Source organism: Eulemur rufifrons, chromosome 1 (genome assembly GCF_041146395.1).
Source record: "Eulemur rufifrons isolate Redbay chromosome 1, OSU_ERuf_1, whole genome shotgun sequence".
NCBI classification, from domain to species: Eukaryota; Metazoa; Chordata; class Mammalia; order Primates; family Lemuridae; genus Eulemur; species Eulemur rufifrons.
The window spans coordinates 71,414,838-71,442,477 of NC_090983.1; the positions used below are offsets into that span (position 1 = coordinate 71,414,838).

The 27,640-nt window shown below is 41.4% G+C and overlaps 1 protein-coding gene across 7 annotated transcripts in view; it reads left to right on the plus strand.

Annotated features, from left to right (window-relative positions):
* The window catches only part of CACNB4 (calcium voltage-gated channel auxiliary subunit beta 4), a 233,584-nt gene that overhangs the window by 179,395 nt on the left and 26,549 nt on the right, over window positions 1-27,640 (plus strand). For 6 of the 7 annotated variants that reach the window (XM_069472667.1, XM_069472623.1, XM_069472632.1 and 3 more), the window contains 8 exons: window positions 5,798-5,917; window positions 8,311-8,433; window positions 13,525-13,655; window positions 16,410-16,486; window positions 18,011-18,030; window positions 18,237-18,317; window positions 19,590-19,648; window positions 27,121-27,230. In XM_069472667.1, coding sequence (XP_069328768.1) covers window positions 5,798-5,917; window positions 8,311-8,433; window positions 13,525-13,655; window positions 16,410-16,486; window positions 18,011-18,030; window positions 18,237-18,317; window positions 19,590-19,648; window positions 27,121-27,230 — 721 coding nt within the window. The remainder of the gene's footprint in view (window positions 1-5,797; window positions 5,918-8,310; window positions 8,434-13,524; window positions 13,656-16,409; window positions 16,487-18,010; window positions 18,031-18,236; window positions 18,318-19,589; window positions 19,649-27,120; window positions 27,231-27,640) is intronic. The other variant, XM_069472676.1, reaches the window with a different exon arrangement.

A 27,640-nucleotide genomic window follows, 5' to 3' on the forward strand; every position in this document is an offset into this window, starting at 1 on the left:
GGCTGAGTAAACATTCATTCCCTTCCCCGTCCCTTTATGGCCATTTATGAACATGCTCCTTTGCTACCCTTGATTGCTCTTTGAAGCCTAGAAAGGAACCTTGGCCAGGTGAATGGCTGAGGCTGAACTTCAGGTCTTCTGTCCAACAAGACTGGGCTGCTGGGCTTTGTTAAGCAGAGCTTGTCTTATTCATTCAGCTAACATTTTTGAAGACCTCCTATTCATGAGAATCTATATGAGGTACCTTAGTTGTGTTAAGTTCTCATCCCTGAGGTCTAATTTCAGGAGTTCCTTGCTCCACCAAGGTGCTGGGAATGTACACATTATCCACATTATTCAGCTGGGAATGCACTGAATTAAGGCATTGAAAACTGCAATAAAAAAAAAAAAATCTCACGCTATGAGAGTGAGGTTGCTAAAAATTAACATCACACCAAGTAAGCATAACCTTGACCGATTAACCAACCACCTGAGAAGAACTTCAAATCATGGAACAAAGAATAGCTAGATTCTGACAGGAGTGAGTGTGTTTCTCTTTCAACAAATTTGAGATCCTGCCATGGCCAGGTCAGGCACTGCACAGGCCTATGTATCTGGAGACACAGCCGAGAGACCCTGACGTGCCAGGTGCCCTAGCAAAGCACTCTGGACTTGTCTGGTGAAGGGGGTGAAGGAGAAGAAAGGGCAGGGCAGGCTTAGAAAGATAAAGATTGCCCAAAGGACCTTTTTGCCTAAGGGCAGCCTTGTGAGTGCGCTATATTCTCCTGTCCACCCTGGGAAATCTGGGAAAGTCACCAACAAAGGGCTGTGTTCCTTCTCTAGTGTGGAAAAGGGCATTGTCGAGTCATTGCACACTCAGTGGAGAAAAACAGGCTCAAATCCATTGGGAGTAATATGTTTCTCTGGACATTCCACTATCACTTAGTCTACTTAATTAATATAACTTTTAAAATACCAAATTTACGCCAAATTTAGTGTTCACTTGTCTGATCTGGAAGGGAAACTGACATTTGGAATGTCTATTACTCCACAGCCCAATATCATAGCCACTAGCTACAGGCGGATGTTTAAATTTAAATTAATTAAAAGACAATAAAGTTTTAAATTTTTAAAAATTAAACTAAAAATTCAGCATATCAGTCTCTCTAGTCACATTTCAAGTGCTGAGTAACCACAGGTGTCTCGTGGCTACTATATTGGGCAGTGTCCATACAGAACATTTCCATCCCCGCATGAAAGGTTCTGTTGGAGAGCACTGGTTTCGTATGTATCAGCATTATGCTTGTACACAATGTCATACGTACATTATCTTATTCATTCCCCAAAATCATCCCAAAGAAGAGTTTCATTCCCATTTTGCAGATGAGGCACGAGGTGGTGGAAATGTTCTAATATTAGATTGTGGTGCTGTAAATTGTATTCTGTAAATTTATTAAAGATCATTGAATGTTACACTAAAATGTGTGAATTTTATGTGTGTAAATTATACTTCAATAAAGCTGTCAAGAAAAAAGAACAAGATATAAATCCTAAAACTCTTGGGTAGCCAAAAATGTAATGTTGAAAAGCTGCCAAACCTTTAATTAGCGGGTCAAAGATTAATTGCTGGCAATTTTCTGAATTTCCTCCATGATGATAAAAGAAATGATGTTTCATCTCAAGTCAAATACATCCCAAGTTTCTCAGGAAACTCTACAAGGTATAGCACTATTATCCCCATTTTCTGAGGAAGGAAATTCGGACTCAGAAGGTTAAAATAACTTGTCGAAGATCTGCAGCCAACAAGAACTGGTGACGATGTCAAACCCAATATCGTCTGGCCTCAAAGCCTGAGGCAGCTGTCCTATCTGCATCATGCACCCTCTCTCTGTGAATGAGAAGAAGCCCTTCCATCGTTTGACTTGAGATCACTTTCCTTCTTTCAGGAGACAACAGCTAACTGATTTTCCAATATTTCTATCAGCATGTTGCATTTTGTACTCAAGAAGACTCATGAAAGGTATGAGGCTGGGATCTGTTTTCAATATTGAACACAAAGAAAAATAAAAGTCTGGGCCATATGTTAATGGAAAGATCTGTGTTTCTGTCTTTTGGTGTTCACTAGTATGCATTCTGGCTTTTAAAATGATACACACACGTAATTGCTGCAAGTCTCTTCATCTATATACACACATACATTATATATCTATATATCTATATCTATATCTGTATCTATATATTCCTTGAAGACTCCAAGATATGACTTGCAATGGTGTCTGCCTAAGAACTTTTCAGGGGCTAGTCACTGTCATGCCTCTTGTACATGGGTCAACAGTCCAGTTTTAGATCACCTGATAAGTTGGGTCGCTCACTCCTCACCCACTTTATGAAATGGAACTCTGCAAAATTGAAAGCTGCTGGGGCTACAGTTTCCAGCTTTGCCCAGAGCTAGTCACCTTCACATCTTCAGTTCCATCCTGTTAGCATCTAGCTTTATTTCCTTCTTGCCATTTCTCTCTCTTTTGGTCATTAAATATTTAACCAGACCTCTGGGTGATCTCCCCCAACCCAGCCTGTTCTTCCCAAGCCTGCTGTGGCCCCTGCCGTCCCCAATCCCCACTCTGGTCAGGCCCAGGAAGGTCCTCCTGGACTCTCCCTGGCCCACTTGTTCTGCTCTTGGTGCTCTTGTAAATAGCCCAGTCATTTCCTTTATCTTTTCCTTCCCTTCTCCTGGGACATGTTCATACTCTGTTTCAACCAGTTGAAATCAAATAAACCAAACTAAAACAAAAATAAATAAAAACAAGAAGCCAAGTCAGTACCAAGCCAGCAGAACATGTCCATGTGCCAAATTTGGGCTCTTCATGTTGGACCCCTGCTGTCCCTAGGACTTTGAGAGACAGCAACAAGGATTTTCTTCATGTACAAGGAAATGTGGGTGACATTGGGGGAAAAAAAATCCAGAGTGAACGTTGTGATGCTAAAACACTAATGGCGAAAATGAGGGTCACAGTGCTTTATTTTTCCTTCTGTCAGTATTCTTAGAAACAGGGACTAAACAGAGACTTCTGCTTCTATATATTTGGCAGTAGTAGAGCTTCTTAGGCAGTTTTACGATTCTTACAGTCCTTTTCACATTTCAAAGTAAAGTTCATTGGCAGGAGATCCTTGAGTCACTTCTTGTGTGCTCAGAGATAATTGAATGCCAGGATTTGAAAAGTCTTTGCAGCAGTGTCAGGAAGTCAGCCATCTCCTAGTGGCTGCAGTGAAGTCTATGTTCAGCTGTCTGACTCACTGCCCCAACGGGAAGCCTGCTTTCTTGTGGACTGTGGGCACTCGCCTTCCCGAGCACATGTTTTCAAAACCAGGCAAGTGTTTCCCTCCTGACTTAACACATCCTAATTATGTGGTGGTCCAGACATCTTCATTGTGGCCAGTGCAACTCCTTAGAATGGCCCCACACATTGCACTTCCAACAAAACATTGCCTAGGACTGACTCCAAACTGTTTTCATAGGTATTTTAGAGACGTTATTTCCTTTCTTTCTTACTTTGGATTTTATGAAGATGTTCCTAAATTCAGACAAAAGATATGTTCTGAGAGCTCTCTGTTTTAAAGGATTTCAAGGTAGCTCTCTTTTTAGGCAACAAATGCACCTATAAAGCAGTCACCCTGTGTTTATCCATTCTGTAGGTCCAGGTTTTTTCCCCAGTAGATTTGCTGAGGAATTTGGTTATAATTTGGTTAACAAATGCACCTCCTCTGAAAAGGGCACTTTCAAAAGTGCTGCATAAAGTACATGGATTTGGACACTTTGCAGTTATCAGATTTATAGTGTTTTCTATGCAGTAAGAAAAAATGGCTACATTTCATCATATGCTATTGTGCATATATAAATGAGCTGAAAAATGATTAGAATCTCTTAATTCTTTTTGTTTTAGCAATGTAGAAATATCAGAACTAGGAAAGGGGGATTTATTGTGTGCCTACTATGTGCCAGGTCCTGGAGTAAGTATTTTAATGTCAGGTGCAGCTCAGTGTGGGGTTTGGACCTGCTGGCTTCAAGGTTAAACCACCTGAATTTGAATCTCAGCTTCCCCATTGCTGAAATGCTTCAGTGAGATAAGACGTGCAATTCATCTAGCCCCACACTGGTGTGGATAGCAAAGACTCAATAAATATTAGCTGCTCTTTATATCTTATTCCATTTAATCCTATGAAGTAGGCAATATCCTTCTATTACAGTCAGGGAGACTGTCTCAGAGTGGTCCAGTAACTTGCATAAAATTTTCGGAAGTGTGTTGCAGAGGCAGAAGTTAGAACCAGGGCTTGACTGGACCCTCCGGTAAAACTTCTAACCGGGAATTCTTGTGTCTAGGCTGCCAGGAAAATCTGTGCTGGGATTTTTCTATGATGGGAAAGACCACCCCAGCTAGAATGATGTCCTCTACTAAAGGACAAAGCTGCCCTTACAGGCAGCAAATTCACAAACAGACTTCTCTACGTTTAAGAAAACTTTCAAAGGGCTAGTTAACTATTTCCCGGGTAGAGTACAGTGGCGTCATCATAGCTCACTGCAACCTCAAACTTCTGGGCTCAAGCGATCTTCCTGCCTCAGCCTCCCAAGTAGCTGGGACTACATGTGCACGCCATGACACCAAGCTAAGTTTTCTATCAGTAGAGACAGGGTCTCACTCTTGCTCAGGCTCGTCTCGAACTCCTGAGCTCAAGCAATCCTCCTGCCTCGGACTCCCAGAGTGCTAGGATTACAGGTGTGAGCCCCCACAGTTAACTAATTCTTAAAGCTCTTTTTTTTTCTTCAGTAAATAGCAAATTGTCAGCTATGTGGATAGGTGTACACTTTTCAAAATCTGTGCATGATGTATAAAACATGCCAAATATACCAGTCCTACCAATACCTTTGCTGGGTAAGTGTTGTCATCTATGTAAATATCAACTGCTAATGCCAGCTTAAGGAAATTGTGAGGATGATGTTCCTTTAGCAGCCAGAAGGCAAACCTCTAGGGTGTTGGGGGTGGTGGGAGGGGGAGCAGGGCAGGGGTTAACTTTGTAACTAGCTACTTTGGTTTTTGTCTCTCCTCATGGCATGAGCACCAAGTGACGCTGGCCACCCTGAGTCCCTTGGCCACATCAGTCAGGCCGGATTTCAGTGCTGTTCAAATAGCTCTTCTAGGTGTGGGTTTAGACTAAGAACATCACTGTTTTCATCCTCAAGGTTAATTTTCTGTTCACTGTTCATATTGGCCACATCTGGGCTGCTATAGGACAAAGACTGAAGTTTTAATAGTGAAAGAGTTCAATAGTGTTGACATTGAAACTGGAAAATCATTTTATTACCAATGTAGGATCCTGCTTTGCTGTGTTGAAATCTTAGACAAATAGATGACCTGTAGCCAAGATACAGGTAGAATTTAGCTCTCAGAATTGGCTGAGTCTCTTGTTCCTTTAGATGTATACAAAAGAGAGGGTTCGGTTTCACAAATGAATATGGGCTTAATATAAAGATAGCACAAAACAAGAAGAATTAGGGCTGACTATCACATAATTTTCATTGCAGTTTACTTCCTAGCACTTAATCTAGTCAAAATATTTCTCTTCACAACATTGCTGCTTTCTGAATAACTCAGATGCTTAACTATATTCTGCCATCTAAATTTATATCTGCAATAAGGCACAGAGTGTATGCATCAGATTCTGTGCAAACAAAAGGAACTCACCCCAGGATGCTGTTATGGATGTGACAATTTAAGAAGCTACACATCACTTCACTTAAACTGCCCTGTGTTTTCCTTTGCAGGGTTCAGCGGATTCCTACACAAGCAGGCCGTCTGACTCCGATGTCTCTTTGGAAGAGGACCGGGAAGCGATTCGGCAGGAGAGAGAACAGCAAGCGGCTATCCAGCTTGAGAGAGCAAAGGTGACTTTCTTCCCCTTTTGCGGTTCAAAAGGGGCATGTTGCTCAGCAGCTATCAGCTACCCTTCCCCTACCTCACATTTTTCTGTAATAATCATTTTATGCTTATCCTGCTAAGACTCCCGATTGCAAGGTTCTCTGATCCATTTACCCCTGAGAGAGGTTAGTAACATCTCCAGGGGTGCAATTCCTGACAACCTTCACCCTTTTGTGTTTGGTTTGGTGGTGAATTTTTGGTCATCTTCCACCTTAGTAATGTGGCCGATATCCAGCCTGCTATGCCCAGCATTGGCGGAGAGCCTCCTAAGGTACCAGTAGCCCACCTGTTCTTGACTCTCCTTGTCCATTACCTCAGCACTTTTTTTCTTTCTTTTTTTTTTTTTTTTTTTTTGAGACAGGGTCTCACTCTGTTGCCTGGGGCTAGAATGCAGTGGCATCATCATAGCTTACTACAACCTCAAAATCCTGGGCTCAAGAGATCCTCCTGCCTTAGCCTCCTTAGTAGCTGAGACTAGAGGTGTGCACCACCAGGCCCAGCTAATTTTTTTTTCTATTTTTTGGAGAGACAGGATCTTACTATATTGCCCAGCAAGAACTCCTGGCCTCAGGCAATCCTGCCGCCTTGGCCTCCCAGAGTGCTAGGATTACAGGCATGAGCCATCGCGCCTGGCTTACCTCAGCCTTTATTACAGGCCTCATGTGCATTGTTCTGTGGATCTTCCTGTTGGTTTCTCTACCCTTCTTTCTCACTTTCAATATCTTACCTAAAGTTCAGTGTGAAGTTCAGAACTTTGAACAACTCTGAGAAGTGCAGCACAGTCGAACAATAAAAGCCAATGCCAAAGTAGACCTTCAACTATTCCATGGGGAGAGGCCCCCATGGGAATCTCTGCCTCCGTAGGAAGCAATAAGAAACAAATTGCACAGTTGAAAGTTAACACTAGAAGAGTCACTAGAGATCTCCATCCTGTATCCTTCCAACTTTTTTTTTTTTGTCAGCACAGACCCCTTTTGTTAAATGAAATTTTATACACAATAGCAAAATATAAGACAAGGTTCACGGCCAGCCTCTCCTCCTTGCCCTCTAGGACAGACTCCTACCTTAGCAGTCTCGGTCTTTCTAGTAAATAATTTTTAGAAGAAGAAAAATGGAAGCCCAAATAAAGTGTATTCCTTCCTTTTTCTATTTTTATAATAAAATCTTTAAAAGAGGTGAGAGGAGAATGACGCAGGTAAAGAGGTGTCATTTGCTCCAACACCTATGACACCTGTGCTCTGTTGGTGGCAGGGGGTTTTCTTGCAGTGCCTGTGAAGGGACGTCAGTGAGACTCCAACTTGGGTCCTGCCTCAGCTGTTGTCCCTCTGTCGTGTTCCCAGAAATAACCCAGTAACAAAGCAGCCCAGAATTTCAGGAACCTTGTATCTCATTTGTGGCTAATTTTTGTTTTAAAGTTTTCTTTTGTGGCCACCGTGGTCACCCAAATGTGGGTGGCATTATCTTAGGCTGGTGGTTTTCTTAGCCCCACAAGGCTGCACCAGCCCAAGAGCCCTTTGCTGGGGAGGAATTTGTATAAAAAGAGTTTCAAAACCAGCTTTTGTTAGCTAGGGAGCCGGTGACATGTGACGAGCCCTGCCCCTCAGCACTGACCATGACTGGCCTTTCTCTTCCCTGATGGGACAAGGTCTTCTATTGCTTAGGATCCCATAGGGTTTCAGATCTGAGGCTATTTCAAAAATACTTATTTTACCCCATCCCCACCTTTTTTTTTGTTAAGACCCAGCATACATTTCCTGTATGCCAAAGTGAGAGGATGTCTGTTATCATTTAAAATAAATATAAGCCTGATCAACATAGTGAGCCCCCATCTCTATAGAAAATTAAAAAAAAAAAAAAAAATAGCTGGGAGTCGTGGCGCTGTAGTCCCAGCTACTCGGAAGGCTGAGACAGGAGGATCACTTGAGCCCAGAAGTTCAAGGTTGCGGTGAGCTGTGATCGGGCACTGCACTCCAGCCTGGGTGACAGAGCAAGACTTGTCTCTAAAAATGAAATAAATAAAAATAAACATAGACTTTTAAGACTAGAGAACAAAGCAGACTGTCCACCCCTCTGTACATCCTTCCCCAGTACTTTAGGGCACAGTTTTTTATTTGGGATAGTGGAAAGTACTGCAGGAGAGGAAACATGGCTGGGCTGATAGGACTGAAGCTTTTCCAGGGTCGTTTCTGCAGATTTCTCGATGTTTCCTGGGAATATACAACTCGTTTGAGATCTCTCTTTGGAAAGTGACTTTTCTTACCACGTGGCATTATCAGTCATATTATTATAGTTTCAGTGTAAAAAATGCTCCTCTCTCTCCCCCCCCCCGCCCCCCCTTATTTCACGGTTCTGTCCCTAGTCCAAACCTGTGGCATTTGCTGTGAAGACAAACGTGAGCTACTGCGGGGCGCTGGACGAGGATGTGCCTGTTCCCAGCACGGCCATCTCCTTTGATGCTAAGGACTTTCTACACATTAAAGAGGTAAATGTAGGACATACTGCCTAACAGCTGAAGCTGGAATCAGCTCTGAGCCAAACTAACTGGAGAGGATACCTGAGGAGCTGCCAATGCAGTGCCTGATTTAATTTGCTTGGCCTTCCAAATCCATTCATTCTCGCTGAGACTGAGGTCTGCATTATCACACCCTGACAACATTGAATCACAGTCAACCTTTAAAATCACAGGAGGGATTTAGGACGGACCTGTGGTCCTCTGGTCACCTTTTAATCCCCTTGTGTGGCTGCAGAGCCATAGATCTACGGATCCAACTTAGGCAAACCTGAGTTTGGTGGCGTGGCACCTGCCCAGAAGGGACTATTTAGAAGGGGTGTTGTAATTATAGCCATCTGGGCTATCATCCTGGGACCAACTTTAGAATGTAGAATCATTAAAGGATGGTGTTAACTCTAAGAAAAGGGCAGCGACTCTGGGAAACAGAAGGCTTATGGAGTCGAGCAATACAAGGAGGAGGCCCCATATCTTGAAAGGTAGACTAGGGACATCGCAGACTTCCATTTACTCAACCTTGGTGTATTGAAATTCTACTTCATGTCAGACATTGTGCTGGGCATTGGGGCATCAGATGGCAGGATCACTGTCCCCACTGGCAGGGGGCCCCAGGACTGGGGAGAGAGGCAGACAAGCACACAGTTTCTGTATGGGATGACAAGTTCTATTACAGAAAAGTCGAGTGGGTGTTGTGGGAGCCCAAAGGAGGAGGCAGGGAGGGGCCATCTGGCTGGGGAAGAGGAAGATTGGGGGAGGGAAAGCCCTACAGAAGTCTGAGGGAGCTCAGGTAGGGCCAGGGGTGGCATCACCTGGAAAGAGCAGCCACAAGCAATGCAGTGTGGCTGGAGGGCAGTCAGGAGGAGTGACACAGGGTCTGGACCATGTCAGAGGGGTGGGGACCAGATGCAAAAAGGGTCTCTTGGGCCGTGGTAGGAAGCCTGGATTTTATCACTAGGCAGTTAGCTAGAGAGGAATTTTAAATAAAGGACGGATGTGATAAACCTTCTGTCTTAGAATGATAACTCTGATGGGCAGAGGAGTATTGCAGAGGGCTGGGGAGACACGCTCAAGACTGGACGTGGCTGTAGCAGAGAAGATAGAGAGAGGGAGCAGCTTGGAGAGAGAGTTGGGGCAAATAGACAGGACGTAGAGATTTCACAGGGGTGGGGAGAGGGGAGAGTGAGGTAGAGAGAAATGAGGGATGGAGGCCAGTTTTTCTGGCTTGCTTAAAAGGATAGAGGACGGTATCAGCTGTCAAAACAGAGAAGGCAGAGAGAGGAGCAGATGTGTTGCGGGGGGTGGGGGGGCGTGGTTATGAATTTGCTTTGAGGTACCCTGTGTCTGGAGCATTATGAAACTCCCCATGAAGATTCTTAAAAGTCCCTTGTACCCACAAAATGTGGAGGCCAGAGGAGAGGAATTGCAATTGCTCTTTGTAAATGCTTGGAGTTGAAAAGGACAATGGGTTCTAGCCAGGGGAAGATAGCATAGGGCTAAGGGAGCATTTCAAAAATTTTATTTACATTTGTAGGATGGGAAAGATTGAATGAAGTATGTTTTCCATGCTGAGATGCTGAACCCAGTAAAATGTGTTGGAAGGAAGAGGGACAGCTAATCAGGTGATGGGCTGGAGTAGAAGGGAGGAGACGACATCTGGAGAATGGGCGCAAGAATTAGGCTGAGTCGGGAGGAAAGTCTTACCTTCCTGGAACTTCCTGGTTCTGCACAGAGTTTTCTGATGAGGTTGGGGTGTGCACTGCAAGATATTCCCACTTTGTGGTCTCCGTTTGCCCTGCTAGGAGGGAGAGGTTGGAAATAGAATCTTAAAGAGAGGAGAGCATAAAGGAGAAATAGGAAAGTGAGATCTGAGAATGAAGGTGCCAGAGAATGTGATCAGCATAACCATATCATGTAACGTCGCTGAGCCACGTTCACTTTCTCCCCAGTCCAGGACGAGATGTGCTTGGTAATGATATAATCAATTTTGAAAATCGTTCGTTGAAACTCTGCATTCCACAGTCCAGGTCAGCAGCATGGAGGTTGCTGGGACCATTGTCTGTGGAACTGTAGAAATGGAGGCCAAATTAAGCGAGATGAGGAGAGAAGGGGAGCTAGGAAGTGTGTTGAGCATGTGGAGAACGTGCTTTCAGGGAGGTTGACATTAACTAGGCAGTAAACTGAGGAGGGTGTGAAGTCAAAGGAGGTATTCCTTCAAGTTGGGAGCCATGGGAGCGCCTGTACGTGCTGGTGTTAACAGATAGTGGGGGGAGATTGGTGGGCAAGGAGAGATAGGAGAAAGGGCAGAGTTTTTGAGTGGGCAGGAAGGGTGGGATCCAGACCCCTCGTGGAGGGACAGACCTTTCCTAGAAAGAGGGACACTCATTCATTGTGATGTGCAAGAAGGAGATGGGTGCAGGCACAGGCAGCTCAGAGCTTTGGTGATGGGGAAACTGAGGCAGCATCAGCTTGATGGCTTCTACTTTCTCTATGGTGTATGAGGTGAGGATGTCTTACATTTGCCTAGAAGACTAGCACCCTTGACCTGAACCATATGTCCCAGTATCTGAATGGTTCAGTTGATTCTGTCTCACCATTCCCATCAAAAATGACGAAGCCATATTCATTAGCTGCTAACACCCATCATGTCCAAGGAGAAGCAGCCCTTTAAAAGGTAAAAGAAGTTCGCACGTGTTACACGTATAACACCAACATCCCGACATTGTTGTATTTTATTGCTTTCCTGCATTCGGTCAATACCTCCATTTGACCTGTTGGTTGCTTTTTGATCTATGTGCTTGTTGATCAGTGACTTTCTTTTCAGTCTGGCGCTTTGATGTGTGGTCCTGAGCTGGGAATCCCTGTGTGGACCAGAGCCACCGTTTTCAGATCTTGAAATATCAGATAAGAGAACCTCTTAGAAAGAGAAAGTGCTAATCATTTTAGAGAAACCAAAATGAGAAGGCTTGGAACAACACTAAGGTGACCTTTCCAGAGAGCTGGCACAAGCTCCCCAAACGTCAACACAAATAAACACAATTCTATAATCAAGTGGTAGCCTTTTCTCTCATCCATCACCTAGGAGGCCATCTATTATGCACCATTTTAAGTACTTTCTCAGTAATAAAAAAAGCTTGAATGCAGAGAAAAGCTACAGCTATGCTTGTCACGTAAGCCAAATGATAAGAGAATTAAGCTCTTGAATTTACATAGCGACTTTCTCCCCAGTAGCTCAAAGAACTTTCATTCACACTGAGTCAGATTCTCACTGAGCTTGAGCTGTTTCCTAGAACTAAGTTAAAATATCGTGGGAAGTTGCAGTAACCATTTCAGCAAGCACTTTAAGGTCACTGAGTACCATTTAACAAATTAGCGTTCCAATGGGCTAACTTCATTTTAGGAAATAACTTACGCCTTAGGAAACCATGACTCATAGTCTGTTTTGTCCCCACTATAGTAAAATTTAAATTTCAGACCTATGCACCAAAGATTCTAAAAGGGTCTCCTTGCCTTTTGTTAATGCCAAAATAAACAGGCCTATTATCCTGAAATAAAAGACGGGAAGATGGAGAAAACTACCACCTAGATTGTTCAAGATTTTATGTTAGGCCAATTCGCATTTCTTTCAATGCAATCTCATACTACATGCCATGCATGCCTTGTGGAGGAGTTGTGTGCATAATAAAGACCAAATCCCTACCGTATCATTTTTCTTTTGAGTGTGAGGCTGTTACTCAGAATTACTCAAAGATACTCAGAATTTCATGCTGTGATGACTCAGTGAAATCATTTATTCCTCCTTCACAACATGTCAATATCATATTCATATATATATATATATATATATAAATTCCACTTTTCTCTGAGCTAAGCAAAACTTACTACATATAGTGGTTATATTTTAAAAATATATATATATGTTTTAGATCAAAGAGGGAGAATTATCTTGTCTAAACTGGTAAAGACAATAAAGAAAGATTTTAGAATCATCTGTGGAGAGTTTAAAAAATAAGACTGATATCTGTTTTCTAGAGATGACCGTACTGAAACCTTCCCTGAGGCAGGTGGCTTGGACTAAATTGCTTTCTGTCCTAGGATTCAGCAAATTTACAATTACAAATGAAATTTTGCTGAGCCATCACATAAGCCCTATTGACAGACTCTCGCCCCACATTGGTTGAAGCCATGGCGGGGACTTGTGTCTCAAGTTTACATGTCATGGGACTTTATTTCCTTGGAAATCCTGGTGTTCCTTTTGTGCTTCAGGCCGTGTGGAGATTACTTCCAAAATTCCACCTACAAATATATAGTATGCTCAGACCTTGTAAGAGTAGGCTTCTTTTTCTTCAAAGAGTAAGATGGACCCTAATTTGCAAACATATATTTGAAAGATTATAACTCTTCCCCAGTGAGGGTAGACCACAGACAGTATGGTGAAATTTTTACCTGAAAGCTTTTGACAAATAACAGACTATTGAACATATTTCATCTCAGACATACCTGTCTTGCTTTCCAGAGTTTCATTTACATTGCATATTTATCCTTTTATAAGGATGCATATTTATCCTTATAAAATCTATTCCTTAAGGACTGGCTAGGGCTTCTTGACAGGGACCAAAGGAATCCAAAGATTGGGGCAAGACATTAGTCTAGGGATTGGCAAACTACAGCCCACGGATCAAGTCTGGCCTGCTGCCTTTTTTTGTAAAGGAAAATTTTATTGAAACATGGACGTATTCACTTATTTATCTGTGGCTGCTTTCACACAAGGACAGCAGATTCAACTAGTTGCAACAGAGACCATATGGCCTGCAGAGCCTGAAATATTTATTATCTTGGCCTTGCAGAAAAAGTTTGCAGAACCCTGTGTTAGTCCATGAACCTGCCTCAGTTATACATAATATAGTAAAATATAATATATTATAGTTTATATATTATGTATGTCATATAATACAGTATAATATCATACCATATAAACAGTGTTTCATTCTTCTGGTCCCCGGAAATTAGTTAATAGAATGTGAAGATAAGTGAATTACTGATAGCAGTTTTATTTCTGAATTCCAGAAATATAACAATGATTGGTGGATAGGAAGGCTGGTGAAAGAGGGCTGTGAGATCGGCTTCATTCCAAGTCCGCTCAGATTGGAGAACATCCGGATTCAGCAAGAACAAAAAAGAGGACGTTTTCACGGAGGGTAAGTTTCCATCCTTTATATGTACATATTTTTTGTGCAGGGTAGGAAAATTAGGTGATATTTTCAAGTTTGCTTATTAGGTTAAAAACATATGTGTTCAAAGTAAGATACTTTTCCGTGTGTGAGGTGTTTCTGAAATTGACACAGAGGGTTCAGGGAGCTCACTATCCCCGTGGCATGCTGAAGCCCAACACCATGGGAATCCACGTGAGTTCCGCAGTGGAGACTGTGTCCTGTGGCCTCAGCAAGCCCTCCTTGGAACCCAATCTTTCCTCGTGTGAGTCACCTGGGACACCCTTTCGCAGTAGAGCAAGTGGGAACTGACTTGACTCGGCACTCTGCCTCCTCGTGGTTCACTTTCAGAGAGTCCCTCGAGAGGGCACCGGATGTGATGGTGTTTGCGGGTCCTGGCACTAGTAGCACCTTCTCCATCCCAGGCTTTTTGTGGCATCGACCATCTCCTGGCATTAGGGTGAAGATACTGTCTAGCTTCAGATGCATCAGCCTCTAGTGAACCGATGCAGTAGATCTAAGCCATGGAGATCTTACAGTGCAGGTATTTAAAGGTCTGAGGAACACAAGCACAGCTGGAGAGAAGAAATCTGGATCATGCTGGGCCCCCATGTATTGGGTTGCAGCCTGCACTGGAGCATGGGTTTGATATGTGCTAAGATTTTTTGAAAGCTCTGAAATAGAAGCCGCTCTTCTCTTGACCCTCAACCTCTGTTTTCTACTGGATCCTTTTCTATTTCAAAACCTCCTCTGTTCTTTAGAGGCCTTTTTGCTTTTGTAGTAATGGGAACCTCTTCGACAGTAATAGATCACAAAAGTAGAGTTATCTCCACTTTAATTATCAGTCTTTTTTAGTATATAACATGCCTAAACTATCATTAATTGTTAATCCCTCTTGTTCCCTCTTCTCTGAACTTTTTATCTTCCATACTTCTCCTTAAACACACCAGGAACACATACTCTTGCCTCAGGGCCTTTGCACTTACTATGTTCTCTTACTGGAACCCTTTCCTTCACATTTTCACCAGGTCACACCTTCATCTGCTTTAGATCTTTGCTAAATATCACCTTTCCAGGGACCCCTTTCCTGCCAAATGTATTTAAAATTGTACTCACTCTCCTTCCCTGCACTTCCTATCCTCTCTTAGTTTTCTCTGTTGCACTTATTACTCTCAGAAATATTATATTAATATATTTATTTGCTTATCTTGTTTGGTAGAGTTTGAGCATCTATAATCCAAAAATCCAAAATCCAATGCTCCAAAAGGAAACACTCATTGGAGCATTCTGGATTTCACATTTTCAAATTAGGGAGGCTCAGCTGAGAAGTATATAATGTAACTATTCCAAAATCTGAAAAAATCTGGAACCCAAAACACTTCTGCTCCCAAGCATTTGGATAAGGGATGGTCACCTTGTACTGACTTCTCCCACTGGAATATGACTCAGTAAGCAAAGGGATTTTGTCTTGTCCTACCCCCTGCCCCTGCCACTGTTATATTCCTAGCTTCCAGAACAGGGATGCAAAATCGATATTCGTTGAATAAAATAATAATTGAATTATCATTTCTTCCAGAGTTTTATTGTTGTTATTATAATTATTCCCTAATACTATTACAGTCATGTGGTACATGATGACATTTTTTGGTCAAGGGCAGACTGCATATATGACAATAGTCCCATGAGATTATAATGCTGTATTTTTACTGTACCTTTTCTATATTTAGATATATTTAGATATGCAAGGACTTACCATTGTGTTACAGTTGCCTACAGTATTCAGTGCAGTAACGTGCTGAACAGGTCTCTAGCCCAGGAGCAACAGGCTGTACCTCATAGCCTAGGTGTGTATTGGCTGTACCGTGTAGGGTTGTGCAAGTAGACGCCGATGTTCCCACAATGATGAAATCACCTAATGACACATGTCCTTCATTAAGCATCGCATCACTGTTTATACTTGTGAATTAAAAACTTATTTTGTGGCAAGTGCAATAGTAAAGCCAAGAACTCACAGACATGATTTTATTTTATAATATTTTTATACCAACCTTGTGAGGTGTAGCATCTCCTTCTATAGATGGGGAAGCTAAGACTCAAAGATGTGATGTCGCACAACTGGTAAGTGGCAAGGCCAGGATGAGAAATCAGATTTTTCTGACTATAGGGATCATACTCTTAAGCACTAAAAGGGAGGGACACAAGGGAAGTAGAAAGGCGGCAGCTCGGTGGCCTCTGTGGGCTCCCGGGAAGCTTCCAGAGCACACATGAGGAGACCAATGTTGATGACAAATACAATCACTTGTGACCAGTTCCTTACACCTAATTCTTAACTCAGACTCCCACATAATCGTTTTTAAGAAGCAATGCTTTCTCCAGGTCTTCCTGCTTGTTTTGAGCTGTGCTCAACATCTGACTGGCACATGGGTGGCAGGTGTTAGGTGAGCAGGCAGTTTGCAGGAACATTCCTGCCAGTGATTCTTTTGCCTAATTTCTGCACTGAAAAACTAGAAGAGATAATTTTGCAAAATATTTCCAGGTCCCAGTTTAGTTCCCCACTTTCTCTGAGAAATGAGGTCAAAGAAAATATTTGGACAGACAGATTCTTGAAGTTCTTCTCTAGAGCAGGATTTGGTGTGTTTTGAATTATTTAGTAGGATTAAGGCCAAAGAAAACTTTGTACTTTCAAGTTCTATTTTCAAAGAATCTGGGGAGTGAGTCTTGAGTCCCTTTTCTATATCCTAGGAAATCAAGTGGAAATTCTTCTTCAAGTCTTGGAGAAATGGTATCGGGGACATTTCGAGCAACTCCCACATCAACAGGTGAGGGTTTTAGTTAAACTCTTTTTAATGGAATGTATTCCTTCTTGAACACACATGCAAGTATTTCTACTAATTTGGAAATGGCTTAAAGGTTTGATTTAAAGGTTTTTCTATTTAATATTTCATTGCTTATTTGCTTTCTATGGTAATTTGATTTGCTTTAAAGAGTTCTAATGGTACTAAAAATTCAGATCATTATAATAGAATTTACCCCCCAGAGTCAGTAACTGTCCATTGTATAAATCAATCTGCAACAAGTTTATTATTCTACCCAAGAACCCAACAGACTTTAAGATGATGAGGGCCCATAAAAAAGACAAAAAAGTGTTAGAGTCTCAAGAAAATGCTCTATTTCAGTCTCCATGTGAAACTTTAGGATGTTTTGGGCTATGGAGGGTTGAAACAGAGAATGAGGCAGGGCCCAGATGAGGTATGGCCTCGTTTGTATCTGAACAACAGACAACTGGGTCCTGGAATTAATGGTCATGAAGGGACAGTGGTGGCCTTATCAGGACTTGTGGTGCATTTGGAAATTATGGAGGTATTCACACAGGAATTTTCTTCCACCGCATTCCCTGACTCCCATAGGCTAATTTCTTTCTGGCCCAGAACTGCTGCTGCATTAGGGCATTCAGCGTCCTGACTTCTAATTCCAATTCCATTACCAATTCAGAACAGCAAGTCCAAGGCTCCATTCTGGCCTCCCATAACTGCAGGGACCGGGATTGGCTCTGGAACAATTCTAAGCATCCGAATCATTGTTCATGCGAATCCCTCCTGGTCTCAGTGCACCGAACCAAACTAGTTCTCTGAGTTGCCCCCAAACAGACTGGACCTGCTTGGATGGCCACAAAACCACTTTAAATCAGATATTGAGTATATTTTGCCCCATTTCCATTTGTTGGACATTCAGGACACTGCAGTTCTTTGCTATTACAAACAGGAAAGAACAGGAATCACTGGTTATAAATTTATTTGAAATTTAAAAGCAACATAGTAGGAAAAAAATGGGTCAATGTTTTAGAAAATGGGCAAAAACACCTAAGGGACTGCAAGATTATCTCATGGTTCACCAAAGTTACATATACAAAAATAACTAGTGGTTGAGATGACGGTCATTTTTTCCCCCAAATTGTTATTCTGTTTCTTTTTATCAAATTGTATTTGTCCCACTTGTTCCCAGCCACACTGTGCTGTGTCTAGCATGGGGACAAGCCATGGTTAAGGGCTGGCCCGGAACTTTCGATGTTGTTAAGAACTCCTGTCTACCACCCCCACCCAGCACAAAGTCAGGATATAAGGTCATTCATCCAGGAAGGAAGTTGTCTGTTTTCCATATGTCTTCAAAACTGACAGACATGTCTAGAATGAAAAAATAGAGCAGAGCTCTACAGAGTGGGTGATAGGGAAGTGATAAAGATAACTACAGGGACAAATGGGTACATTCTTCCATCTTTTAAACTCAGGATACTGTCGTTTCCAGAGATGACATATTTTGATATGGCTCTCATTGTTGTCTTTTAGCCAAACAGAAGCAAAAAGTGGTAAGTTATGTTTCCTTTTTAAATCTACTGTTAACGTTCCTATACATCCGTGCCTGCAGTGGTCCATGCCAGTAACCCCAACGGCTGTAACATAAGGGATGAGCCTCCTCGGTGGGGACCTGTGGTGACCTGAGAATGATGAATGTTGTGGCTGCTGAGGTGCGCTCGGCCTCACCTTGTCACACGTGTCAAATCATCTCTTTCAGACGGAGCACATTCCTCCTTACGATGTGGTGCCGTCCATGCGCCCGGTGGTGTTAGTGGGGCCGTCCCTGAAAGGTTATGAGGTACAAATACCATCTGTTACTCTTCTGTTCTTGACCGAGAACCCAGGAGACAGTCACTTTGGCGCTTGCTCCTCCAGGGTCTGTTTACACATCGGTACTGAGGGCAGCCAGCTCTCAGGATGTGAAGGCGGGTGGTTCAGTGTGGGACTCCGGTGGCCCTTTGCCCTCTCCTTCCTCTCCTGCACGCTTCTCATCTGTCCTGTATTACATTGCGTAGAAATAGCTTCCTCCCAGTGTTTACAGTGGGGAATTCTGGTCAAAGATTTGCTCTGCATTAAATTCAGAGAAAAGGACTTTATCTGTTTTGACCATTCCCATTATTATTAGAAATAACAGAGAATGAACAGCACAAGGGAACATATAAACAATCTTCTACCAAACCTAACCCCTCAAAGTACCAACAAATCTCACCCTGCTGGGTGCTCAAGGTGATGGCATATTCCATCACGTGTTTCTCTGCTTATCTATTTTAAAGGACACATAGAAAAAAAGCCATTCACTAAAAACATTAGGGAACTTTGGAGATTAATGAAGCAATATCGTATAACCAGGAAAAGAGTAGCGACTTAGATATGCTACATTTCGGATGTGGCCATTTGACTTTGTGCTAGCATGGATAAAAACAGGTGGATGTGACATCAAAATCAAGGGGGGCAACCTCCAGGGCACCATTCCCGCTGAGCTAGGACAATGTCTGGCACATAGTAGGCACTCAGTATGCATTTGTTGAATGAATTAATGAATCTCTTTGAGGCAGATCTAAGAATCCTCTCTCTTTCTCTCTCTCTGTCTCTCTCTTTTTCTGTCTTTCTCTGAGTTGGAAATGTCAGAGAGATGAGCAGGAGAGTGGTCTACAAAAACCCAGCCCTGGGCATGGAGAATTTCCCGCAACATGCATAGACCAGCTGGACAGCTAAAGCCCAGGGCTGGCCTCTGGCCTCTAGCTGCTCCTTGCTGGAGGCGAGCATAGCTCAGGCGTGCCAAGGATGGCCAGCAACTGTGTACAAAGCCAGCCTGTTTTCTCCTGGCAGCAGTTCTATCCCCTAGTAAGGGAAGGGAGAAGAGGGGAAGAGAACCAAGCGGGGAAATTAGCAATTGCACAGGGTTACGCATGAAAAACACCTTCCACGCTAACCTCCCCCAGGAGCCACCTGGCTATGATAAGGTCTTTGCTCATTCCTGGCGCCCTTCCCTCCCACCTCTCTCTCACTTTTGACTTCTCTCTCTCTCTGCCTGTGTTTGCCTCATTCTTTTTTTCTCACCTCTGCAAAGGTAACAGACATGATGCAGAAAGCCCTCTTTGATTTCCTGAAGCACAGGTTTGATGGGAGGTGAGACATATAGATGTTTTTGTATTTTTATTTTCCTTTAACCAAACATGTATGATAAATTGATTTGTGGATCTATGTTTCCAGAGATTGCAGACGTTCTCTAATTAAAAGTTAACTCAGTATTCTTGGGAAGAATATAATGAAAGAACTCTGAAAATATGAAGTATAGCATTGAATCCCCAAGGGAAAAAGGACCTTGAGAAGGAAATAAGCCATTTGTTTTATTCAAATGTATGTGTCTTTATTTTCTCCCTTATTAGTGAATTCATACCAAAATGGTTTTTATAAAAAATATTGATTAAAATATATAATATTTCTGATGAATATGATGGCTTGCTGGTCAAGCTAGGTAATATTTGGGCATTGTGTGTGTGTGTGTGTGTGTGTGTGTGTATGTGTGTGTCGTATGAAGGTATAAAGTACTGAATTTTTTCAAAAGAAGTGTGTGAGAATTGTTTTCCTCATAAGTCCCCCAAAGTGACTATTTTGTAGAAAATAATATTTATTTGGGTGTTTAGTTTTGGATTTGTTTTATTAGAAATGACCTTGTTATTTTTTTAAATCTATTTTATATGTATCTTGCTATGACTCATCAATATGGCTCAGTCTTTAGCCATCCAATAATTTTATCAATTAAGTTTTGTGAAAAATGTCTAGAGAGAGTTTCTGTGTTTTTCAGAGAAAAAGTAAAAGTCCATATTGACTCAATCCTAAATATTAAGCTCTTTCATAATGCAGAATGCACTCCACGTAAAAATGAACACATGAAAAAACCTGAAAACTTACCAGAAATATGGGAAATTTAAATAGTTGTATACTGAAAAGTTGGGTAAATGCATCCAGTTTATCACCTTAAGTACACTAACTAATTTAAAAACGTAAAAAAAACTTCAAGTAGATTCTACTAAATTGGTATTTTAAGAAAAAAGCAAACATGACAATGTTTTAAGTATAAATTGCTTATATTTGTCAAAAGAAAAGCCTTCTGTATAATTGTGTTAAAAATATTCATTAGTTTCGGGGACTATATACAAAGAAAATAAACTGGGATTTTAGTTCAAAAGATAAGAATGCTTCTGTGCTATTATGTGAACCTTTAAGTTCATTAGCATAGGCCAGGCTGCCTTGGTAAATAGACCTGAAGATGTGTGATGATTTAAACACAATGGATGCTTATTTTTGGTGACTTAACATTCTGAGGCAGATGTTCCTTGACTGAGAGGGAGGGTAGAGAAGGGGAAGGGGGGGGGATTGGGCAAAAAGTTTGTTCCACCGTTCACTTGGGGCCCTTTGCTGTGGGGTGGAGGGCGTAGGGGGTTGGGGGGTGATCTCTCCAGTGAGCTGGGGGAAAGGAACTGCCGGGCCTGGAAGTGGTGCACATCATTTCTCACGTTTCGTTGGTTAGAACTTAGTCACGTGGACATACCTAACCACAAAGGAGGCTGAGAAATACAGTCTAGCTAACTACCCAGGAGAAAGAGGAGATAGATTTTGTGGAACCAATAACAGTGTCTGCCACATTCATCTAGTGGACATACAGAGCTTAATAAGAAAGACATGTGCTTATCCCATTGCACTCTTTTTTAAAAGAAGATAGGCATAGAATGAAGTAGATTCAAAGAAAACAAGTGGAAAGTACTGAATACTAGAATATTGGAGTTGGAAGGAAATATCAAAGTCCTTTTAGTCTCATCTCCCTTCTGCAACAACTACAATCAGATGACCAGCTTTTGTTTGAAAACTTCTGGCTATTAGGAATTCACTTCCTAAAAAAGCATTGCAAAGAAACAACTGAACTCTTTAACTTAACGGTATTGGTCTTGGTCCTGCCTTCTGGTGGTCTGGGCCAGAACCCTTACCCTCAAGCAGCTCTCTGTGGATTGAGGGCAGCCACGTTGCATGGCCCGCTCTTCTGTATCGGTGTTTGCATGTGGACAGGGCTGTCAGCTGTGCTTGGAGTCAGTGGTTTAACCTGTGGTGTCTCTGCCTAAGGCAGCTTTGATGAGTGCCTCATCCTCCGCCCCATAACAGCCCTCATGCCTAAGTTTGTGTTAGATTGTTTTGGTCCCCACGCAACATACTCATAGACAGCAGTGTTATCAAGGGTTTGAACTGTGGAAAGGAAGAAAAGATTTCTGACAATTTAGCAAAGAGAAAGTGAGTGGCTTAATTACTGCTTTTAAGAATGAAGAATCTGATGTTCTTCCTCACTCCTGAGGCCCAGAAAGAGGAAATTTACTTCATTGTAACAGCAAAGACTTGTCTTGAATCAAGCAGAATTGTCTGCATCGATTTCTGTATAGTACTATTGAAGTTGGTTTTGATAGAAGTAGAATGAAAATTTTAATGCCAAGTGTTCATAGGATCTGATGACATGGCAGAAGGTCTGGAGGAAGAATTCATCAGCAGCAAAAGTAATAGCTGGAGACAGAGACTTAGTGCCCTGGAGAGATCTGATGTATGACAGAGTTGGAGAAAGATAGATATTAAAGTTGAGGGTAAGAGTAGACTTGCTTTTAAATATTAAGAGGCCATGCAGCAGAAAAACAGTAATGAGTTCACTGGTAGAGTATGTGTGGTGACTTTGATAAGGAAGAGGAAATTCATTGGTAGCTTCACACTGACTCTGACTTGTCTTCTGCATGGGGAACATCCTTATGTTTGAGCTATGACAATCTGCTGCATTATGTTCTACCAATTAATAAAAGGAGAGAACACAACAAATAGTCTTTAATTGAAACCAACCAAGAGAACAATTATGCGGAAGACTTTAGCACAGTGATACAACATAAACAATATGTTCTAACAGAAACCTACTCTGTGTTTCGTTGGCTGTGAATACTGTAGGTTAGATAAAATAATCAGGAGAAAGTCCTGTGATTTTCCAGAAAGTGTATAGAAGGTATCCACTGGCTACAAGAGGCTTTCTTCTTCAATACTGCTTTTCAGATCTAGGTTAGAAAATAATTCAACAAATTGGATTAAAGTCCAACAGCTTGACTACTGCAGAATCATAAACTTGGAGTTGTTTTGATACCTGAGAAATGACTTGAGTCAGTTTAGAGCTACTTATTATTATAAAATTTAACTGTAGTACTAACTGTAATTAATTATTATAAAATTTAACATGTATTACTACTGTAATATATGCAAGAAAAATGAAAAGCACGACACTAAACAGTTCCTGAGGGCCCTTTGTGTATGTGAGTATCCACATGCAGTGATGATTCCTGTGCACAGACCATAAACTAAGTGAACCCAACAAGCACCGGCCTACCCCGGACACAGTGGATGTACAGTGAGCTCAGAGTTTCTCACTTCATTTCACACCACAAACATTAATTGGGGAATCATCCTTTCAGATGAGGTTTGTTCAGCTGGTTGCATCTGCCATTCAGAGGCTGAACAGCAAGCGTTCAAACCAACTGCAGTTTGTTGACCTATTCCAACCATCTCAAATCCCCAAAAAGTTGTTACTTTAGGCTGTTTGACAACTGGATCAGATCAACTCTGTGGCATTTATGGGATACGTTGTAACTGACATGACTGTGCTCAGAAATCCTAGATGCACATCATGTAACCTACACAGATAGGATATTAAGCTAAAGGAAGCTATTAGCCAAGGAACATGTAAAGGAAAAAAAAAGGGTTTGAGAAAGAATTTGAAAGAAAAGAAGCTAAGAATACAACTTAGGGACTAATACAACTCAAAGAGATAGTGTTTATTTTTAAAAGGAAATGGAAACAATTGATGCTATCATAAAGCAGCCAAGCCATGTAAGAATGAAAACAATTTGTAATGGCAGTCACCAAATGGAAAAAGAGCAGTGACTTGATTGTTTCCGAATCAATATTATTCTCCTATAAACTTCTGCTATTTTCTATTCGACTACAGGCTCATCAATGGCACTCAAACACTAGTGATAATTAAACACTTTAATGTCAAACTTGAATATTTAAATTAGTAGGTTTTGATTCCAATATGTCTGACCTAATTCTTCCTTCTACATTTCACAGACTCTGGGAATGGGAGAGTTCATGGTAGACTGCTAACTTTTGTGGATAGGATATAAGGAAACTATATCTCCTTCAAGTCTTCAAATCTCCAATAATAATAATTTGCCTTGTATTCATTATATATGTGCCTGTCAACCTAGGACATTATGAATAATTATTTCTGAAAGCACTTTTATATATTACCTTATTTGCTTCTAATGATAATCTCATGAGATAGTTATGACAAAGCCACCGTTGCCATTTTGTTGATTAGGGTGCTGAATCTAAAAAGATGGAATGGCTTGTCCATGGTCATGCAACCACCAAGAGAAAGATCCAGGAAAATACTAGTTCTTCTGTGCCTTTCATTCCCATTCTCCTGACAGTGCACTCTTCTGCTCTTTGGAACACTTTTTACTCTTAATACCAGAGGTTTTGAAAAAGTTACTATACTGACTGGGCTGCATGTTAAATGTAGCAAGGATTGAGTACAGAAGGCTCTTATAGCTGTGATGTTAGCAACATGGAAATTCCAATTAATTTTGAATGAATGTATCATAACTGAAAGTAATATCTTTCCACAGAAATAGCATAAAAAACTAATACTCATAGCTCATGATGGATTGCAGCAGTTATGATGAATTCCAAAGTGGAAATAAGCAACATTTGGGGTTCAGATTTACTGGGTTTAGGGAATGGTTTTTGCTAGTTTTCAGGGACATTTACTGCAACATCCAATCTGCTGAACTCCTGTTAGTCTTTTACCAACTGGCCAGTAACTACTAACACTTGTCACAGAAAGGTTTCCAAGGGAACTTTTAGAGATGTATCTCAAACAAGATGCACAGGAGTGCTGAAAGACAATTGTTGATCTGAGTATAGCAGGAAAAGAAGTAGAAAGAGGGTACCGCTTAAAGTAAAAAAAAAAAAAATGTACATAAGCTAGATAGCATTCAATTGTGAATATACTTACTTTCCTAGGGAAACTTTTACAAAAAAAGAATTTGGGGTGTCTGTTTTTGATAATAGTAATCATCTTTGAGGGGTTTCTAGAGCTGTATCTCTCTTCTCCTGAGCTCTATATTATGTGGGTGTATTTTTATTAACCAATAACTTGTATTAGAAACTTAACTTGTATTTTTATTAGCCAATAAAATATAAAAAAAGAATACTTTATTGTCCACACCTTTTCCACTATTTTTAAATATGTTAAGTACTTGTTTTCTATATTTTGTTAAACTTTAGTTGTGTTTGAAAATTGTTTTGTAAAAGTGCTTTTAAAACTCAGAAAAAAATAAGAGGGTGTGTCTGTTGATAATCCCTTTATATTTTAAGAACTAAAGGTCATTTGCTTATATAAAATTGAAAAAATATGATTTTCACTTAAGCAGAAAAGAATCTTTGGGCCCTCCAAAAATCATTATTTGAGCAATTTGAATTCTTTCCCTAAACCTACCCACTCATCTCCAGTATTTGGATTGCTCTGGAACATGACTCTGTGTTTCAATCCAGCAGCTCCATTCTTAAACAAACAAGAAACCCAGAAACATGAAAATAAACATGAAAATTTTATTCTGTAAAGAAAAAGAGCTGCCTATGAGATTTCATGCCTCCCAGCTGCAGTGGCCAACTGAGTAATGGAGACTCAGTGGTGGGCTTCACCCAGCTTCAACCTGACTTAAATCCTGACCATCTCAGAGCAAGGCCAAGACTGACTGTGCGTCTGTGCTTGATGACTTGGCTCATATCTGGAGATTCAGGGTCGCTGGAGAAGAAAGCGGAACTGAAAGAGAATTATGGAGTCAGGTGACTGAGCAGCCACCTGGCCCTGATGCCTGGTTTGGAACCGCTTAGCCTGCGACTAACTAACCACGTGCAGCTTCTTCTTGTGTCTCACCAACTTCTTGGTGAAATGAAGAAGTTTTTACACCAGTGTTTTTTAGCAGTTGAACATTTTACAATGAAATCAGATATAAAGCTCCAATGTAGAAAACAGAAATGCAGAGGTGTCTGCCTGGCATTGAGGGGAGCAGAGCTGGAGCCCCACTAAGTCCCCTGCCTTTAGTGCTCAGAATGGTCCCTGAGGTGTTTCTACAAAACCCGTGGTTTCTGCAGAAGACTATTTGAAGATACATGAAGTAGTTATTAGGGCCTAAAAGTTTTAAAAGTTTAAGAATTTAAAACTTCCTGACCACCTACAGTTTATAAACACAATGATACAGACAAGCAATGCTCTGCCTTAAAATGGCACCAGAACTTTTGCACAGCCTGTTGTTTTAAAGAAGTAATTTCCAACCATCTGTGAAAAGGACTCTTTAAAATTCTCCCCAGGGCTTTGGGTCACCAAAGTCAGTAAAGAGTTTCCTGACAGTGTTGACAGCGTTGTCCAAAAACAGGTGTGAGATGATGTGCGAATCAATAATTGTTAATAACTCTTTCCTCTTTCCTACTCCAACCCCCGAAGGAGTTTGCAAACGGAGGAGAATGGGTGCAGTAACTGAGTATAAAAGGGAAGGGGTGCTGCTTTTCTTGTCTCCTTTCTGGGAACTCTGCCAAGCTGTGAAGATAAGGATAGAGAAAGGCCCTTGGTGGCAGTAACTGGATTAGAGAGGCAAAGTTTGAATTCTACAGACAGATCATAATTGGAAGTCTGAGCAATCCCAGTTTAAAATAAAGAGTTTTAAAATTGTAAGTCCCAGATGTTCTCATTTGATAAATCATATGCAAATAGACACTCTTATTTGCAGTGTCTTCACTTTATTCTTCTCTTGCACGTCTGCAGGATACTTTCTAACTTATTAAAATCTTGGCACGATACTCACATTGCCCTCAACTAAGTGTCTTATGACTGCCCACCATATGCAGATGTGCTGAAGAATCCTGTGCCTGCAGAAAAGAAACCATACTTTTCACATTCTTACAAATGAAGCGTCCCTTTGGGTCTGTGGGGAAATGGCTCATGTATCATGAATTAATTATTGAGTACAAGAAATGCAACTTAGCCACCAACTGGTTGGTTGTCTTTGATGAGGTTTCCTCCTTTGGCCAGCAGCATTGAAATGCCAGGGCAAAGCATTGGTAGTTCCTGAAGGTCTTGTTCAAGAGAAAATCAACTGTGAATTGTGGGGAATTTGTCTTGCTTCTTCCTAGAAAGAGAATGGTTTACTTACATGTTTTGATTCTTTCCTGGTGTGGTGTGCATGATAAAGTGAATTCAGTTAAGTCAGGCCATAATGGAGAAAGAGCATTTTCACTGGAGTAGTTTTTTTGTTTAGTAGCCAAAACTATCCTCCATTCTGCTCTGCTTGTGTTTCAATACTAGCCAAAACTTGTTTAAAATACTTGTGGCCAATGTTTATTATACTGTGGTTCCACTGTAGTATGTAAATTGGTTATTAAGTTCTGTGGTTATAAATCACTTGGAGAGCCCCATAACATTTTTACTGGCTTGTTCTGTTCTGTGTTCCTATTCATAGGATATCAATAACAAGAGTGACAGCTGACATTTCTCTTGCTAAGAGGTCTGTCCTAAATAATCCCAGCAAGAGAGCAATAATTGAACGTTCGAACACCCGGTCCAGCTTAGGTAAGATGTTCAAATGTGGTACTTCTCCAAGCTGTGATTACAGACCGGGATGACACATGGTGCGTTTGTGAATGTCTTTTCCAATTTGCTCCCCATTCTGAATGGGGAAGCACTGATCAATACCTAAAGACAATGCTAGGCATGGACAAGAAGGAAGCAGAGTCTTGCAGCAGCCGGAGTCTGCTCTCTCTCAGCTTTAGGCAATTAGCTAATTAGTAGTCTGGTGGGAAGAATGCTCAAAGGGCTCTCCTAGACTTTTGCTGCCTAACCACGGGAAACCACTCATCTCCGCTTTGCCTGAGCTTCTCAATGAGGCTAATGATATCTGTCATAACTGAGTCACAGCTGACATGAAAGGAAATGAGATATTCAGCCTTCTCAGACCTTTAGAAGAACAATCAGACAGTGGT